We start from the raw sequence: 19501 nt of genomic DNA, 5'->3' as shown, positions 1-19501 counted from the left end.
GGTACACACACACACACACACACACACACACACACACACACGCGCACACACACACACACACACACACGAGGAACACGACAGGCCACGTTCTGCATCTCCAATTGGCTCAACCTCAACATCCAGGCTTTCATTGTCTCCTGAGATTTTGATTCTGTACAGTTACAGCATGTTTATACACACAGTCTATGTTTTGTATATGTAACTACAAAAAAATATATCATGCAGTTATTTAAGCATGACATATCAGAGGTTTTATTTCTAAAACTGCAGGATTCATACTGATGTGCATGCACCAAAAGAATATTCTGATTTATTAAACTGGGATTGTTTCTGTTCCTCTGAAGCTCCACGTTAGGTTCAGGTTTGTAAAATTTCATCAAAACACCTCTGTTATAAAATTTGAAGATGAGGACTCGGTGAAGAGCTGCAGCACACAAACAAACACCCACAGCTTTGAGACCATCCATGTCAGTTATGACTTCCTTGATTCCAGATAGCACACGGCCTCTTCAGGCCACAGCTTTGGGCTGTCTGTGGTTTAACCTGCAGCCAGTTTGGCATAGCGCCATCATGGCCTGTGGGTTTTGTCATTGTGAGGTTCAGGTTATTTCTCCTGGTTTAGCTTCTGTTTAAGGTTTTGTGTTTTGCTTGGATTTTGCGTTCTTTGAGTTATTAATCTTCTCCCGCATCTTCTTCGTCGTCATGATTAGTCTCTCGTGTTTTGTATTTAGTTTTACTTCTTTTGTATGTGATTAGTTTTAGCTGTGCCCCATTTCCCACCTGTTTCCTCTTCCATTGATTGCATGTCTGTGTGTTTGTATATAGCCTCAGTTTCCTGTTGTTTTTGTGTGTGTTAATGCCCTGTGTGTGCTCTTTCCAAGAGTTTGGAGTGTTATTTTTGTTGACTTAATTGAAGGTTAGTTTTCATTTACTTTGTTTTGTCTGCGAGTCCTGCATTTGGATTCTGCTTACTGCTAGAAACTGTGGCAAGAGCAACGACTGGAAAAGGAGGGAAATCGTGGCCTGTAAAGGTAAAGTATACTAGCACAGAGGTGACAAACATGCAGCCCGGGGGTCAAAAGGTCACCTGGATGTCTTTGCAAGAATGGAAAATGCAGTTTATTCTCATTTGTTTGTTTTTTTTAATAAGCTGCACTGCTGCTCCTGGTGATGTCATGTCAGCAGTCTTTTGCATACATAGAAATATCTGGAAAGTCAATTCTAGATCTGAAATGGTTAGAACTCAAAATTCAAAGTCAACATGTTTTTGCTTTTGCAGATTCGCTGTGATTTGCAAATGTAATAATACATGCTGCTGAAATTAACTACTCGGGCTGTTTTTGTAAAATGATGAAGAAATGATGTAAGCATTAAAAGACACTTTGGTTATCATGCAGCAGTTTTACAGGTCCGGCCCACTTGAGATCAGATTGGACTGAATGTGACCCATAAACTAAAGGGATATCTGGCAATCTAAAAGGGTTAACCAAGCTTGTTTGTACCGCACATATTGGTGTTTCATGCATGGACCAATAGAGATACACTAAGTGTTTATTGGTGAGCTTTAAAGGTGGATTTGGTTAGTCATACCCTCTGTTTGCACAAATGTTCCTATAATTTATTTTGATAGCTTTTGGGTTTGACTTTCAAAATAAATGCAAGAAATAATCCCAGTCAGCGAAGGATAAAAGACATCTGGCTCTTTAAACTTTCCTTAATAGCATTTAATTTGAGGAATACAAAATAAACCCCGTAGTCGCAGCGAAGTAATTGTATGAGTGTGTCTTTGTGAGCCAGTATTCCCACACGTACAGCACAATGCATGTGCACGTTTGCGTGTATGTATTTGTCTGTGTGTGTAGTGCAGCGGATTAGCCGGGGGATTAGTGACAGTGATGATTGAACTGTTCTACCAGGAACAACCATGCGAGCACACAAACACAGCACATGCACTATACATGCACACTGTAATTGCTGTTTATAAATTCACAAAGAGAAAAAAAGGGTAATTAGTCTTTTGTCACCAGCCTGAGTCAGTCCTTCAGCTAACCATGTTTTGCTTTGCCAGCGTGCCTTATCCTGTTATCTTGAGGTCATGCAGTAAAAAGAGCAACTGACCTCATGTTTGGTGCTTTTAATTTGTCACTAACAGCTATTTTGAACCATGCAAACCATTGTGTTTCAGCACAAACTGCACATTTGCTTTGTATATCTGGGTTAGGCCTCGGCTAGCCAGTCATAGACTGTTTTTGTGCGTATTGGTGTTGGTCAGTCTGCTGGATGGTCATCCTCTGTGTGTGTGTGTGTGTGTGGGTCAGTCAGTGAAGGTAGGATTAGCTTGGTCCCATGACATAACCAGGCTAAGAGGATTGCTAGTGAGCCAAACAGCTCCTCCTCCCTCGTCTCGTCTTCCTTTCACCTCACACACTCCTTCACACTCTTAAGGTCTCCGTGTTTCTTCGTCTTCATCCTTGAACATTTGCTTTAAAGCAAAAAGATCTGAGGCACAACAAGACAGAGGGGGTGAGTTTTGGTCCATTTCTTTTTATATGGGTGTGTGTGTGTGTGTGTGTGTGTGTGTGTTTGAAGCTACGTTGATGCGATTTCCACTTTTTTTGACCTTTTCACTTTAGATGAAACAGTAGAATAACTCCACCAAACAGAAGCCAATCTGAAGGTGACTTTGAGCGAGTGAATAATTGTGTATAAGCTTGTTTTCTCCTCCTTAAACTTCCGAGAGATATTCTCTGACTCTGGTTGCACTCACACACATTGGCTGGATACTTTACGAGCAGTTTGTCTATGTGTCAGGGTGGAGCGTTTGGCCGTGTGTCTCTCTGTGTGTCAGTGAATCAGTGTGGTTTACATCTTGTGAAAACAGGGTGTGGCTTCTTCTTGCTTGACTGTGTTATTTTGTCTGTGTGTGTGTGTGTGTGTGTGTGTGTGTGTGTGTGTGTGTGTGTGTGTCAGCCTTACTTTGGGATTTGGAAGCGTGTCTCCGAGTTGGGGTGTAGCTGTTGGCGCTGTGTAATCATATCCAAAAGCGCTCACTCACTTACGCACACAAACGCACACCAGATGCTGTTTCTTGCCACAGGATGATGTAAAGATGACAGCGATGTGTGAAAGAGATCGGTGTGTAGTAGTTTTTAGAATTGTTATTCACTGATGAATAGTGATTGATCCTTTAAGTTTTTGACTGCAACAATCCAGGATAAGTGAGTATTCCCTGTTTTCTTTAAAAAGTAGACCAGACTTTGTCATTCTCCGACAAAAAAGGACAAATACACGAGCTCCAAGAGCAGCCTAGTAAAGTCAGTCGAGTAAAGACTAATTTATATTTGATGGTTATATTTTACAGATTGTAGTGACATTTTTTACCTGTATTTGTGGTTCCTGGATGATGATTTTAGTTGTGATATTTTCATCTACGCCACAAGGTTTTCAGTCTATCCATCATTACGTGTGTGCACAGCTACAGAGAAAATCATGTAGAGTTTCATTTATGCCTCAAACTGCTCAGATTTTTTTTAAGTATTTCTGAAGACTTTACCACAACAGATGGATCCACATGTTTGATTTGGCACAGATTTATTGTTATATTTTTTAGATGTTGGATGCCATTCTGATGCAGCATTTTCATTTATCTGAATTTGGGACCTGCAATAGAAGATGACTGGCTTGTGAGGCTGGGTTTGTGTCTCCTTCTGGTCTGAAACTGGTATTAGGCCCCAATCACAGGAGTCTAGAGACCAGCCAGTGACGCCTTGACAATCACCAGTCATTAGGAATAAATATGTATTCCCCAACTGGATTTTGGTGCTGGACTTTCCTATCAGTCACTAAGTGAAATTGGTTGCAAAAAGGTTTGTAGTACAGCAATGAAAACCTCTTTGCAGTTGTTTTGGCCACTAGCAGATTCACCTGGTTGCCCACAGTTTGAAACACAAAAACACGACACGTCAAGCAGTAGTGAAACTGTGAAAGGTGTGATGTACCTTTTGAATTGTGTTGATTGTAGCAGAAAGCCACACCTTTCTCTGGAGCTCGGAGAGTAAATGGCGAGCGTTTGCAGACAGGTCATCGTATGGATCAATGTGGATTATGGATCGATTTTACCTGGCCAGCAACCTCCTGTAGCCACTCCCTGGTTACCGAATTTCACAGTTTTCCCCAATAATCTTTGGTGGCCTGAAGCCTTAACTACTGCAACACGGAGCCACAAGTCAAAAAACACTGATAGACATTTAATTGTAAACTGAAAGTTTTTGAAGTACTAACTCTGTTTGTTGGTAGCATATAATAGTTATTAGCATACACCAACCTGGTCAGGACCCAGCTAGTTTCTAACAATATTAGGGAAAGGAGGGCATGGCTGTCTAATGACCAGTCCAGATGGGGCTGGTTGGGAAATGTGTCATATTTTTATGCTCGCATCTCAGGGAAAAAACAAATCAAGAGGATTCCCTCTGACACATTTGGCATGGCTCTGAGTGGTGCATTTTGTTAGCATATACTGTCCTGCTGTTAGCCAATAGTACTGATGCATAATAAATTACAGATGAAATTAAATTTTCATGCTGACATTAACTGCATCAGGGAGCCGTCTGTGTCCTCAAACTGTGCCGCTCTTTGAAGGACTGACACATACTCTAAATTAGAGATGGTCGCTGTGTTGTTTCACTTTATTCTGTTTAGGAAAAACATGTTAGCATATAGTTTCTCATCTGACTGACACAGTGCTAGTTGGTCAATAAATGAGTAGCTGTTACTACTTAATGCTGGTGTCTTGCAGGTCTTTCCCTTTGCAGCACACCCTCTTACAAACCTCGCCCCTGACCTCAGAGTAACCACGAGGGCCGTCACACACTTTGAGTTAAGGCACAGAATTCAGTTTGCTGATCCTGCTCTGTGTAACTCAACTCCATCCAGCTGCATGTGGGAGCGCTGCTGTGGGATATATTAAGCAGTCAGGTGTGTCTGAGCGCTCTTGACCAAACACACATCAGGGGATGTGTTGATTTAAATTAATATGAAGCCTTTCAAAGTCCAGGGTCAGGGGCGTCTGCGGACTTGAATTGCCTCCTGTGACGCAAGTCCAGGTGCTGCTGTGCCGAAGCTTCCTATACTCTTAAATTAAATGCTGTTAACTGCTTTGCCCAAGGACACAGTCGGGTCACATGATGGACAAGTTCAAAGATGAGCTCTTTCAGTTATAGGATGTTTGCAGCCACCAGGCCACCCTGCTGTGTGGATGTTGGTTACTGAAGCTCTTCTGATAACAGAGCTCTCCCCTTTGGTCCGGCCTGGGGCTTCAGGAATGTCTGAAGGCTGTTATTGTAGATTTAGAGAAATATTTTTACTGGAGGTGCACAGCAGATGGGCAGGGGATGGGTTTTATTACTGGAGGGACCTATGATCAGAACAATGTGTGTGTTTGTATGCATAACTTTGAGCACTGTTGAGAAAGGCAGTGTGCACACACTAAGAAGGTCAAATATCTCCATGTGCTTCAGATTAGAGGCACGATTGCACCATGAGAAAGTAGTTTACAGCTGAAAAACACACACTGCTCAGGTTGCCAGGGTTGTCTGACACCAAATATTACTATCCAAGCCTCAAAGCCACCCCCTGCTGTCATCAAAGTAGCCCAATTTTGTTTGCCCTAAACTAGGACTTCCCCACCAGTTAGAGCCAACAAAACTGACAACTGAGCAAAGCAGGTGAGCACCCACATGGTTGAGATCAAAACCCAGATCACACACTCTACTGCCATCCAGGCATGTAGATGTTTAATCATTTTTTCAAGAAGGAAACGTGGCACAGCATAAAAAGCACATCAGAAACTTCAGTCACCTTCAGATCACTGTTTTCCACGTGGACCATGAGTGAGAAAGCAGCTCCTCTGTCTATCAGGAGTCCACGGCACAAATTGCTCTTTTCCAGTCTAGAACCGGTTCCACATGTTCTCACCAAAAACAAAAAGTTGGGTAACTTCAATGAAATGAAAATCAGGACAGATAAGTGGATCCAAACTTCTATTAGTAAATATTTTGTTCTCGTTATTCTGTAAATGTGGGCTGTTTCTGAAAAGACACCAAGACAGAACTGGCTCTGCACTGGCACAGCAAAGTGTTGGTGGAAAAGGGTTTTGACAGCCAAAATGTGGATCCTGGAGCCAAACAAAGCACCAGAACACCTCCATCTAAAAGCAAAGTCCAAATATGGATCTTTGAACATCCTAATGTTGCATCTATAACACTGTATCCACAAAAATATTGAAGCTCTTTATTGAAATCTTTGTGTTATGCATTATTAAATGAGTGATGCAAACCTGAAACGGACTATTCACCTGCTATAAAACATTTAGAACAACAATACAACAATGCAGGCCGCAAAAAGAAAACACTTTAAATGTAATTGATGTTTAGTTACAGAAGTAACTAAGTTAAAAGCTCTGGTATCTCCCTTAAACTTACCCAAGTTAGAAGAATGCCCTGTGATCCTCTTCTTAAAGTGGCTGCAGACTGAACTCATTGATGGCACCGGTGCAATAGTTAATGTTCTTGGTGTTTCCATTGCAGTCTGCAGATACTAGCGTCAAGATTTCCATTTCCTTAAAAACCCAAGTAATTTTGCCAACCTTCCTGGAGTCACTCATAGAAAAGAGGTCACGTTTTAGTCAAGTTTGGAAAAACATTGTAAGAATTAAATTATTGGGAGATCTGAACTTCAGCTATTAAACTGTTAAAAGTAACATTTTTGCTATTTCTTCTTGGATGTGTGCAAAATTGTCATATCTAAAATGATTTTAGTGTTGCTCTGGCAACATATCTGTTGGCTGTGATTTCCATTAAAAGCCGGAGGTTGTGAGAGTTTTGATGTCTTTGAGGAATAACTAATGTGTGTTTGTCTGTGTGAAAGATGAAAATGTGCGATGCAGCATCTGAGTCACATGTCACTGTGTGTGTGTGTGTGTGTGTGTGTGTGTGTGTGTGTGTGTGTGTGTGTGTGTGTGTGTGTGTGTGTGTGTGTGTGTGTGTGTGTGTGTGTGTGTGTGTGTGTGTGTGTGTGTGTGTGTGTGAATGAAAATATGACGCAGCAGCAGTCAGCTGTTAACTGTATAGTGTGTGCGCCATGCATACTACCACAGCCATTGATCATCTTCACCTTTTTTACACCACACATCTGGAGCAGGAGGCAGAGGTTGATGAGAGCAGCTAGTGCCCCATCAGGCTGTGGTGCAGTGATTTTCCTTCTGAGAGAAAGTAGGAGAAAGAAAAAGGGAGGTGTGAGAGGAGAGAGAGGGAAAGAGAGTGAGAGAGGATGTCGCTGCAGCAAAAAGCCAGCTGCAGAGAAATGACAAGGACTGAGAGAAAGAGAGATGAAAGAATACAGATATGGAGAAAGATTGGGCTTAATAAGCAGAGAGAAAAGTGAAGGAGGAGTGGAGACGAATAGATGAAGAAAAGGTTGAGGTCGAAGAGACTGGAAACTGAGAGCAATAACAGAAAAAGAGGGTGATACTGAAAGAAAACAGAAAACGAGGGCGGCGATGAGTTCCTTCTCTCGTTTCGCACCTATTTGTGTTTTTTCATGTTTACTGTGGCAGTTGAAAGCGGTGTCACATCGGTGGGATTTGCTCTCTGTAAAAACGTCACATGAGAACGCACTAATAATCGAGAGTTTTTATGAGAGAGAGAGAGAGAGAGAAAGGAGGAGAAAGGAGGGTGTGTGGGCCGAACGAGTGAGGGAGAGGAAGAGCGAGTGTCGTAAATCTCAGCACATCACCAGGCGGACGAGAGGGAAAGTTGTGATAAGGATCGCTCTCATTTCCTCCTCTTTAAGCGGTTCTCGTGCGAGCCTCTGGCAACGCTTTTCCATCAGAAACCATTAAGGTCCGGCGTGTCTCTGAGACGCTTGTGAGGATGGAGTGGAATGAGGTAGATTTGGTGCAGGAATTTACTGTTGAAGGACAATGCAGCAAAATTAAAGTCCGCTCCTGCAGGATCACATGGGACAGCCTGCAGGTAAATACAGCACAGCGGGATGCTGGTAGGAACTGCATGTTAACGTCAGCGGGGGGCTCGCAGCAACACAGTCTGCAGGATGTGTTAAAGTGTCTTAACAGCATGAGCGGCATGACACTGTGGCTAAGTGTCAGGTGAATTTTTAACTTTCCTGTAGCTGGAGTGCATGTTCCCATTTGAATCAGTGGAAAGCTAGAAGCTGAAGCATTTAGAGGACTTCAGTGGCAGGAAATCCCAGGAAAACTGTCTCACACACTGCTTTGACTGACAAGCGATCCTCAGCCTCAGTCCTGCAGACGGAGGTTTTTAAACTGAGGAAGTCAGCAAAACTGCTCAGGGTGTTTACAGAGCAATACGTATCATGTTTGCTTTTCTGAAACCAGCTGCAGTCGAATCTTCAGAGGTTTTTCTAGATGCTTCTAAAATGTATTTGCGATGGCTCCAAAATGTGAAAAGTGCTGATGCATTGCAGGGTTCTAGTTTAGTACATTTTCAAATAACACACACGTGTACTCCTGTGCAAACACTCGTGATACAAAAGCAATAGAAAGAAAACAATTACTTTTCTTGCTTAAAGGTAAAATAGGAGCAGGCTCGGCTGTGATGGAGAGCAGAGGCAGAAAAAAGATGACAATATAATTTAATGAATAACGTGAAAAATGGAACAAAAATCATACACGGCAGGAAAAATTTTACTAAAACATATTCAAATGAACAGCTCTAAAAGGTCCTCAGTGCTGGCAGTAGTAGGATTGTTATGCATGGAGCATGAGGAAGAATGCTGGCAACTCATCCAGGTGACTGTACGGGCATTAAGCTGCAACTGGAAACGAGTCCATCATCATGCATGACTTTGAAACTGACTGCTGGTCACTAGTGGGCATTTTAGGCTCTGGTTGCCTTGGTAAGCCACTAATGTATTTACCATGAGGTCATATGTCAATCAGTGGCATCCTGCACTCTGTGGAAGTTGAGAGAATTTATCTCAGGTCCTGCCACATTATGTCACTAGGTGCCTGAAATCTATATATGGTCTCTGGACAGCTTTATATCAGAGTAAAAATGAAGTGTATACTCACTTTAGGTGATCAGAGCTGTGCCTGAGCATGTTTGACCCCCAAAGTCAGACCATCCATCCGTTCTGCCCTGTCTGACTTTAACAGGTGGGTCCGAGAGGACATGTTGTGCATGTTGTAACTATGTAGAACTTCAACATTTTGGCACCAACAACAGCATTTCTGAAGTTTAACTGAAAATCGCCATGTTAACAAATTCATAAATCAATAAGGCAACGAGAAAGGCCGATGTGAAACGACACCAATTAAAGCATAAATACATAAACTCATGAATCTCACGATGCTCTGCAAAAGCACTTTTCTTCATGATAAAAATGCAGAGCGTGCACTAAAAGAACGAGGAACTGAGAGGAGAGAGAGAGAAAGGAGCAGTGGTTTCAGCAGTGGACAGAAAAGACTGAAGCATGCTGTTGCGCAGTTTTAGTTTAGTCTGTGTGGAGGGGAGGCTATCAGGCTCAGGCATGGCACAAGACAAGTGTGCCTAGTCTGACTGCATCCTTCATCAACCACGTATGGTTACTGCATGTAAGCATAAAAACTCCTTTTTGCTGCTTGTCTGAAGCCCCACCCTGTAGTTCCATCTATGCATTATATACATTTTAAAGGGATATCAGACTGAAAGGGCTTAAAAAATATAAAAAATCTTAAAGTGTCTTATGCTGATTGGCTCTGATATTACTCTTGAGATATGAGAAAACAATGCAATTATTGTTGCACATCAAAGTGAGGAACCACAGGATCCCAAAAGTCAGCAATTAGCTAATGATATGTGGCGACGCTGCCTGGAAAACCTTGTGTATTGTGCATAATGTCACTGTCTAACACATGATGTATTGCAGTGGAATACACTATGTGTGCATTATGTTTTATGTAGATTTACGTAACTCAGTCCACGGTCTATAGCACAGTGTCGCTGTCAGGGCTATTAATCACCAATACTGATATTTAGCATAGCACTAGTGCTGCCAGAGTTAGAGCTTCCAGTAGTTAAATTGATGATGATTTTAATTTGTTTCACTGATTTCACAACTTGTGTCATAACCCAAGGGCGCTGTTCAGGGTAATGGAGTTATTCATCAGCGCCTCCCTTAGTCATGGCACATCTAAGTCTCCACTTAGACATCAATATTTTTTCACACATTTAACAAAATTTGCAGTGGCCTCTGTCCTCTTCGACCCTAATTTAACGTTTGGAAACTATTTCTGTCTTATCACTGGGAAAAAAATCATTTTTACTTGAACTACTCAACCCTTACTCCAAGTCCCATTAAATGCCAGCAACAACAGACTCTTCTGTCTCCAGTTTCTGTGTCCGATAATCGGAGCAGTCCCCAAATTCAGGCCACTGAAGTACTGCCAATAATCATATTCAAGTCAAACAGACACCAATGTAGCTCTCACAGAGAAGACTGTAGATTATTTAGATAAAAAGACTGATTTGGGATTTTTTTTTCCTTGAGCGCCATCAAAAGAAAAACCATCCATGGTTTCAAGCAGACATCTGGCAAAAACCTGCAATGATCAGAACTCAGAACTCACATAAGTAAAAATGATTTTAGTGCACTGAACATAGATGAACTGACCCTTTAAAACTGTGTATCCAAAGACTGAGTATAAAGAAGGAAGTAGCCACTGTAATGTCAGCCAATAACATTGTAATCGCTGGTTTCTGAAGCATTTTGGCCATTACCATTTCAGCTTTTTGAAACCAGATGACACAAGTGAAAACACATGACAAAGAAACCGAAGGACATTGCATACTCAAGGTCTCAGGGTCACTAATAAGGACCATAATTTATAAAATGAACATCATGTTTTATTACATTGGACTTGAAACTAGTGATTGAGCCCATAAACTCAAGAGAAAAGGGTTTACTAAAGTAATCACGAGTCAGTTGCCAAGAATTTTATCCAATCTGTCTTGTTCTTGAGCAACCGCCCCCTGCTGGCCTTTACAAGCGATTCCCATTTAAGGCCCATCTGCACTGGTTTTACTGTTTAGACCTCTGTTACTGATACTCTGATACTCACTGTTTGTGAGTATATCATTTATACTAATAACCATCTTAGATTTTGCCATACTCGTTTATATTACTTATAATGTTGTCCCACTACAATCTGTTAACTCTGGTATTCCTCAGGGTTTCATCTCAGGTCCCGACTGATTCCTTTTAGATGATCAAACTGCCCTAATAGATATCTGTGCCGTATAAGTAATCTACTATACTAATCATATAGTGTTTCCTCGGCTGACCAAGGAAATAAATACTTCTTGGTGATGTGATGCAATAAACTAAGCATAACTTAAAAGTTCGCAGTTTTTTAAAAATTATTCACAACACACATTCTCGCCCGGTGATGTGGGCAGATGGCTCATCTGTTAGGGGTTCAAAATTGGAAACAACAGTCACACGACGAGTCTTAAAAATGGAAGATGTTGATGGGATCAAATTTCAATAGATATCAGTGTACAGAGTCTTCATCTTTAATGCTCATGTATTCATTTGCCCATAAGACAGTTTCTGTTTTTGTAGAACATCATCTGAGTCATTTTGACATTTGGAAAAGCTTCAGATTTGGGATTAACTTTGCATAAGAATACAGTTGCAGCACAATAGGCGGAGTTTGTTCAGCCCAAATGGGAGTGATGGATGATATTCATACGTCAATGTTACTCTGGATGGGGGGTTAAACTAAATGAAGCTGTAAGCCTGTCTGAGGTTTAATAGTATGATCGCATTTTTAATCCCAGGTTGAAACTCCATTTTCTCTGTCCTAGGATGGCTTAAGTTGATGTAGTGTATTATGTCATAATCAGCCATTCACACGCTGATAGTAAAATATCTCCAGAGGCCAGACCTTTCTGGTGTTGTAGGAGTCAAACTGTCAAACAATAATTATTAAATATTATAATACTGTACCACAGTCTGTTGAAAAGTATTGTAATCGTGGAGCCGTGTTCTGATAACCTGGCTATTAAAGGACAGATGTAGTCATATCCAGCTTGTCTGACTTCACTGTGAACTGGAAATGAATATAACACCCCAGGTGCAGTGTGTGTCTGTGTGTGTTCATAAGTAAATGTGCACAATAGTAGGATGTAGCTGGGTTGAAACCTTCCACTGTTGTCTGCTAAAGGCATTCCTCCCCGTTTCCCACCCTCACACGTACACGCAAACACACATCAGTCTCTAGAAAGATATTCCTGAACAAAGCACTCTCCCAGAGATGTTGATATCTGTAAGGAAATGCTGTGAGGGAAAGGGGATGATTCTGGCGATTTTTTTTTTTTTCTTTCTTAGCCCTAAACTATAATTCTGTCGCTCTTCCAGAGCCACCAGCTGCCTGCCTAATAACATTCAGTGAAGCTGCTCAGTGACCTAAAATGTGAGGTGATATATGTGTGCAGCTGTGCTTTATCTCCTGTCACAGTTTGGGTTTTCATCTCGACAGCAACAGTGAGACGTGTAATGGATGGAAACTGTGGGAAAACACTGTCTGTCTCTATGTACATAATGTATTAATGTATAACCCCTGTGTGCCGGTGTAGGTTCCCCGTGTGGAGCTGACCCTCTCTGAGCTCCAAGAAATGGCCACAAGACAACAACAACAAATAGAGGCTCAGCAACAGATGTTGCTCGCCAAGGTAAAACACTCACTCATACTGTACACGCACACAGAGCTGCTGGATGGATTGCCTGTCAGTTAATGTAAGGTTAGCTACATTAGAGTCTGTCTGAAAAGGTCGGCTTTGAGGCCCCTGGAGCCTCAGATGAATGTGTGTGCGCATCACATCACATGCATCTTTTTTGTGTGTGTGTGTGTGATTGAGTTCAGGGTTTGAGGAACGACGTGAAAGATTGGCTCTGGAGGAGAGATGTCGTTTTCAGACGTAGGCTGGGGAGAATTGAGTTAAGACTTTTTCCGAGGCTGCAGTTTCTTACATGCACCACACAGGAGATAGTCTGGTTCAGAAATACTCAGTGAGGTTTACCTGAGGGAGCTGCCTGGGTGGAGCGTGCAGGAGGACGCGCACATGACAGCTGCTCTCCAGACTATTACCAGCGCTCTTCTCACATCAGCACAAATCGATGAAAACTCGCACAGTTGAAGGTCACAGTAAGTTTGTGCTGGGAAGTTTGCACGTTAACCCCTTAAGCCCAAGGTGACATGGGTCAAAATATTGCTACGCCCAGATTAAGTTTTTTTGTCGTTGTTTTTTTCAAGTACATATATATACCCAGTCAGTTGTAGATGTGCACACGTTGTTGATGTTGAAGGGAGACAGTTTGAGCAGATCTGAGAGACTGGACAGTGTGGGTCTTTACATAGTGCGTCTGTTTTGTCATGAAAGAGTTTCTGTTTTAGAGCAACATAATTTGGGTCGTTTGAACATTTGGAAAGCCTTCACATAGGAGCTGAACTTAAAAATAGGAACGCAACTACAGCACCACAGGCTCAGTTTGTTCTAGCCCATTTCAGAGTGTTGGAACTGTAAACGCAAGTTTTGTTTTTCCTTGCAGCCAGCTTTGTTGCAGAAGACTGAGCTATGGATTTTTAGCTAGGCTGACCATCAAAAAGAAGTTAGACTTGTAGAAATGTTGTTTGGTGGACCGTGCTAGTGCTGAGATTTTGGTCCATATTGATGTGATAGCCTCACACAGTCGCTGCAGATTTATCGGCTGAACAACCATGATGCAAATCCCCATTCCACTACATCCCAAGCATGCTATAGTGGACTAAAAGTGAACTCATTGTCATGTAAAAGAAACTAATATGAGATTAATTAGAGTGTGAGATAAGTACACTGTGGTCATAGAGGCATGGACATGGTCAGCAACAACGCTCAAGTAGGCTGTGGTATTTAAACAATACTCGGTTGGTGCTACCGGGCCAAATGTGTGCCAGGAAAATATCTCCTGCACCATTAAACCACCACCACAAGCATGAAGCATTGATACAAGGCAGCATAGACCCATGCTTTCATGTTATTCTCTCCCCCCTCTTTCAGTCACTTTAATTTAAAAACTGTGTAATTTTAAAACTGTATATTCTGTGTATTTATTGTCTCACTCTTATTGCTTGTTCTTATTGTCCTTCTCGTCAACGTTATGCTGCTCTGTTGTATGTTAATTGCCCCTTGGGGATAAACAAATACTGCCTGGATTCAGAACAGAGGTCTTTATCAAAGAAAGGGGTAAAGATGCTTCTTTTTTGATGTGGTGTGAACTCGACTTTTTCTCACTTTTGACTCTTTTGGCTGATGTTTAGAAAGCTTCAGGGCTGCAGCACATGTGAGAAAATATCTGGAGACACAGATCATGGTCATTCAGCCCCATCCCCAGATTCAGGAAGTGGCCTTCTGAGTTAGCAGGAAATGAGTTCAGCAGGGACCTACAGCTGCTGGGAAGTTTACCCAGTATTGTACTCCAGGAAGGAGACAGGAAAGTGAGCCAAACGGCATTCATTTGGTAAAGTTTTCGATAAAATGCATCAACCACAAACTTTTATTTGGCCATTTTGAGTTTTTCAAGACTGCTGTGGAAGTGATTTCTTTTGCCTGTCAGTTTAATGCTGATATCCAGCTTTTTTTTTTAAAGCAGCAGTTTAACTGCTTCTGTAATTTGACAGCTATTAAGTGTTTCCTTCCAGCTTGCTCAAGCATTTCCTTGCTGGATGAAAAAATTCCCAGGCGCTGATGTAGAAACATTTTCTGTCTTCTCAACATTAATATAACGAAACGTAGATTGATGACTTCCTGGAAAATAAAAAGTCGAAAACATAAAAACTTTTATTCCTGCACTACGTCTGTAATTAAACACCCTCCTGTAATGTAAACAGTGTAATGTGTTAGCAGGGCGGCTTCCTGCCAACATGCCCTTTTCTCCTCCCCTTTGTGTGTGTATGTGAAAGAGAGACACACACACACACATGCACACACACACAGGTCAGCCGTACTATGTACCTGCAAAATACAGAGTGAGTGGTATAAACTGCTTCAGTCAGCATCACACATCACAGCCTTTCTCTGTCTCCTCACTGTAGTTTATTGTGTGTGTCAGATACATAGATACACACAAGCTTAAATGAAAATCAATAGCAGCTGATGGTCTTCGGAGTTGGATGTGATGATCGGGTGAAAATAAACTGCATGCATGGCAGTTATTATAATATTATGCTGTTGACTAAGGATGTGCACGGCCAGATGATTAAGTGTTCCTGCCCTCACTATTCAGCACTGAAAACACTTCTCGTTTAAATGAATAATTCATATTTTATGAATGCATAAGACCAGCTGTCTGTTAGGTCTAACTATGGGCATCCAACATGTGGACCACGGACCAGTACTTGCACACCAAAGGGCCCAGTTTATCCCACTAGATTTCTTTGCAATTTGTGGAAACTGTACTTAAGTCATTAAGTACTCCAATTCACTGTTGCTCCTGGTAAAGTGATGCCAGCCTTTAATTAATTCCTCATTAATGAGGAATCTGACATTCTGTTCTTTGGTAAAATATTAGACGAGTGGGGTAACTGGTGTCTCCAAGTTTGACTTACAGTTTCAGCTTTATTAAGATCTTAAGGCTCAAGTAAAGGTTGAGGTTGAGATAGATGACGGCTGTGTGAAGCTGCAGATGTGATGGTCCAGAAAATGCATGTTTTATGTAGAGTAAAGATAAACACTTAAACACGGCAATAAGCTGCTGGTGCTAGTGCTGCTGATATATATAATCTGGTATTATGTGTGTACAACAGGATGCATGGTATGAAGCGGCACACTCATCTATTTCAGCAACATTTGAAATAAGATTTTATTCATGAAAAATCATGCAGGTGTGCAAAATGAGAGGGAACAATGTGAAAACACATGCATGTGTTCTCAAAGCACCAAAAACCAGGAAATATTATCCATCTTTCCATTAATCTTCTTAACCACTCAACCAATTCAGGGTTGCAGTGGGGGTCTGGGGCCTATTTCATCTGTCACAGGGCGAAACGTTGGGCACTCCCTGGAAAGGTCACAGAGGAAATCAAATTCATGAGCACCGTGAAATAATTCTATTATCAGTGCATAAACTGAATGTGATTTGTTTTTCACTGAGAACTCATGAAATTTTTGAATGACAGCTTGACAGGCTTTCAGGTTCTCCAAGTGAAAAAGGGCTCAACCTCGCTAAGTTTAGTTGGTATACCAGATAATCTTATTTTTATAATATAAAAATAGTACTTTTTAGTTTTTTTTCTGGCTGGGTTTGCAAAACATGATTTAGTTTCTTTAAAACTGAAAATGCCATGCCACTTTTCAAATGAAATAAAAGAAAGTCTGGAAATGACTCTACTTTCACTGTACTTTTGTTTCCTGCAGGAACAGAGACTGAGGTATCTTCAGCAAGGAGGCAGATCCAACCAGGGACAGTCACAGGTGCGATCCACACCTCTGTTAGTCTTTGAGTCTATACAGCACAAGGACACCCTATTTAAAGTTTGCTTTGTTGCTTTACTCACAATTGTGTGAGCAATATATTCATCAAACTAATACAGTTTAAAATACAATAATCTGCATACTGCTTCCTTTATGTGGTTTATATCTAATAATGTGACTGCAGTCTAACCTAGAGGCCAGTTCGCTGAAGGTTAAGTTTCCTGTTTGTCTGTCGGAGGGCTAAATGTTAACAGGTGCTGAAGCTCTGTCTGTTGATTACTGCTGTCTGCAAGTATTTTCCAAGTAAAGCAAATACCTGCGCTTTCATTGGATAACCTTCAGAATGCATTTGAGCATCTTCAAATTAAACACATTGTAGGCATTTATTCCTGAAACTGAGACAGTAAATAATCAACTAAAACGTGTATTTTTCTGCATCTTGGGTCACAGTTTAGTTAAATTACAGAGCAGGTATCCTTTCAGTATACCTAAATGACTGGAACTGCCACCACCTGAGTGTATGGGGAGTTTTTAACCACTTTAAACACTGACTTCTCTTTTTCAGTCTGAAGCTGAGAAGCTGCAGCGGCTCAAAGAGCGAGTGGAGACTCAGGAAGCGAAGCTGAAGAAGATCCGAGCCATGAGAGGCCAAGTCGACTACAGCAAACTGATCAACGGAAACCTCTGTAAGCCTAAACACTCTGTAACACTGTAGAGTTGGTGACTGTGGATTACAGGCCCTGAAGTAAACGACTGCATATTAAAAGACCATGAATCTAACCTCATAAAGCCTTGATGCTGCAGCGTGAGGGATTTTTTTGACCATTTACTCAGTCACTTACAGTGTGCTCGGTGTTTATATGTATTTCTGTAGAATCTGAGCACTAAAATCTTAATAACTACAGCGATGTAATTTCAATCTGACGTCCTGCTCTCTGTGTGTAGCTGCAGAGATTGACCATGTGAGCAGCCTGTTTCAGGAGAAGCAGGCGGAGCTGCAGACTGCGGTGATCAGAGTCGACCAGGTACGAAAATTTATTTGGTTTCTATAAACTTTGAAGCAGATTTGATTTGATAAGATATATGTGCACATATATGTATTTAATTTTGGTCTAACAGTTGACTCAGCAGCTGGAGGATTTGAGGAGAGGACGCCTGCAGCTACACTCTGGTGCACCAGGTCAGGGGGCACCCACGGGACCCCAGGGTGCAGGCACTGGTCATAAGGGATCGCCTCTTTCAGGCCCTGCAGCTCTGGAGCTGAGGAAACTTTACCAGGAGCTGCAGGTAAACTATACCCTGAGCAAACACTTGGCCTTTGCCAAGCAATCTTTACGGCTAATTGAAAAGATGTGTAGTAAATGTTTATGTCTCAATCTGGTTGGAAAAACAAAGGACACCTGTTCTTCCTCATTATCTACCAACACCTCCGCTGCACCACCAAACCATCTAAGCATGTGGGAACAATATGTTTTAGAAGCTCATGCAAACAAACAATGCAATAAACACTGTAAATGCCATGAGGTTATACTAGTTTGGTACCTACAGTGGATATAATGTGGCTGTCTGATCACAGCTATTTTAAAACCAATCAAAAACATAATAAAAATGTTGCAGAAAAAAAGATGTTTAGTGGGACCTTCTCCTGCCTGCTTTGGGTGTCAGAAATCATAAATGTGAGTAAAACGTTTTGGGGGGTTTTTAAGGCTCGTAACCGGCACAATCTGGAGCAGAGCAGCAAGTTGGCCCAGAATAAGGAGCTGCTGAACAAGAGGAACGCCCAGGTGACCGTGATGGATCAACGCATCGGTGACCTGAGAGAACGCCTGCATAAGAAGAGAGCAGAGGTGCAGTCTGCAAAAAAGTCTGGTCTTTCTTTATCATGTTATATGAGTCTCATTCTGGGTGTCTGTGTGTGTCCACTTCAGTTAAGTCGTATGAATGGAGGCACTCTGTCCTCCCCTCAAAGCTCTTCCCACCCCGGTGCTGGAGTTTCGGGTCGAGTGGCAGCTGTCTGCCCCTACATCCAGGTTCCATCCGAGGGGAGACAAGAGCCAGGGTACCCGCTCCCAGCTGACCCACCGCCCAAACCCACCCCTCTCAGCCACATTCGCTCCCTCTCAGGTTGGTGGATGTTTATTTTGTTTTGGTTTTTTCCCCCATTTTAAGTCTCTGTGCTTTACCAGACTTGGTTTGTCTTTATCGCTGTCTGACCTCTAACTTGCTCTTCTTCCATTTCTTTCTCCTGTCGTGTTTTTTCCCTCTTCCCCTTCTCTGTCGGTGTTGGTGTTCTCTCCAATGTTCAATGATTTAATGTGGTGGTTCTGTGATTGCTGTTTTGTAATGTGTTGTGGTGCTGGTGTGGGTCTCGCTGTTGTTTTCGTCATTCCGATGTCATGGTGGTGATGTTTACGTCTGTGCTGTTGTTTGGTGGGTGTTATTGTCTCGTGGTTGGTGTTGTCTGTGGTGGTGGGTGTGGCCTTACAGAGGAAGAGAGGAGTGCCATCAGGAAGCCTCCCAGCCAATGGAAAGAGTCAGATTTAGACATCGTCCTGTCAGAGCCCACTGAGCGGTGGGAGGGGCCTCTGTCCCCTCAGGGGGGCGACAGTAACAGTGAGTCCAGGAGAAACCACTAAACACACTTACTCACCGCTGGGTTTATTGGTGATAGCACGATACTAGCAGCACCTTCAGCCTTAACTCCTCGTTTTTACACAAAAAACAAGTTGCTCAGTTGCCAAAAGTCACCTTACACAAATCCAAATGTAAAGTATCAAAACAGTGTATGGGATAGTAGTGAAAATTAGTTTATAGGTTATAATATTATTTCAACATAGCACCACATGTTTATGTGAAAAAGAAGGGGATGACCACTCGAAAGATTCACTTAATAGATTTTTTGAGCGGACGTTTAAACATTCTGTTATCTAGAAACTGCTTGTGTGAGTTTTTTAGGGTGAATATTTGGTAGT

General features: G+C 41.9%; 1 protein-coding gene across 8 annotated transcripts in view; it reads left to right on the top strand.

Moving 5' to 3' along the window:
- LOC120744456 (apoptosis-stimulating of p53 protein 1-like) overlaps positions 1-19501 on the top strand; it is a 56871-nt gene that overhangs the window by 23383 nt on the left and 13987 nt on the right. For 2 of the 8 annotated variants that reach the window (XM_040048877.1, XM_040048876.1), the window contains exons 5-12: positions 12657-12752; positions 16473-16529; positions 17095-17215; positions 17475-17554; positions 17649-17816; positions 18236-18376; positions 18458-18653; positions 19017-19142. In XM_040048877.1, coding sequence (XP_039904811.1) covers positions 12657-12752; positions 16473-16529; positions 17095-17215; positions 17475-17554; positions 17649-17816; positions 18236-18376; positions 18458-18653; positions 19017-19142 — 985 coding nt within the window. The other 6 variants (XM_040048882.1, XM_040048880.1, XM_040048883.1 and 3 more) reach the window with 6 other exon arrangements.

This window comes from Simochromis diagramma, unplaced genomic scaffold (assembly GCF_900408965.1).
Source record: "Simochromis diagramma unplaced genomic scaffold, fSimDia1.1 OVJJ01000305.1, whole genome shotgun sequence".
NCBI classification, from domain to species: domain Eukaryota; kingdom Metazoa; phylum Chordata; class Actinopteri; order Cichliformes; family Cichlidae; genus Simochromis; species Simochromis diagramma.
This window is presented reverse-complemented; position numbering and strand designations above follow the sequence as displayed.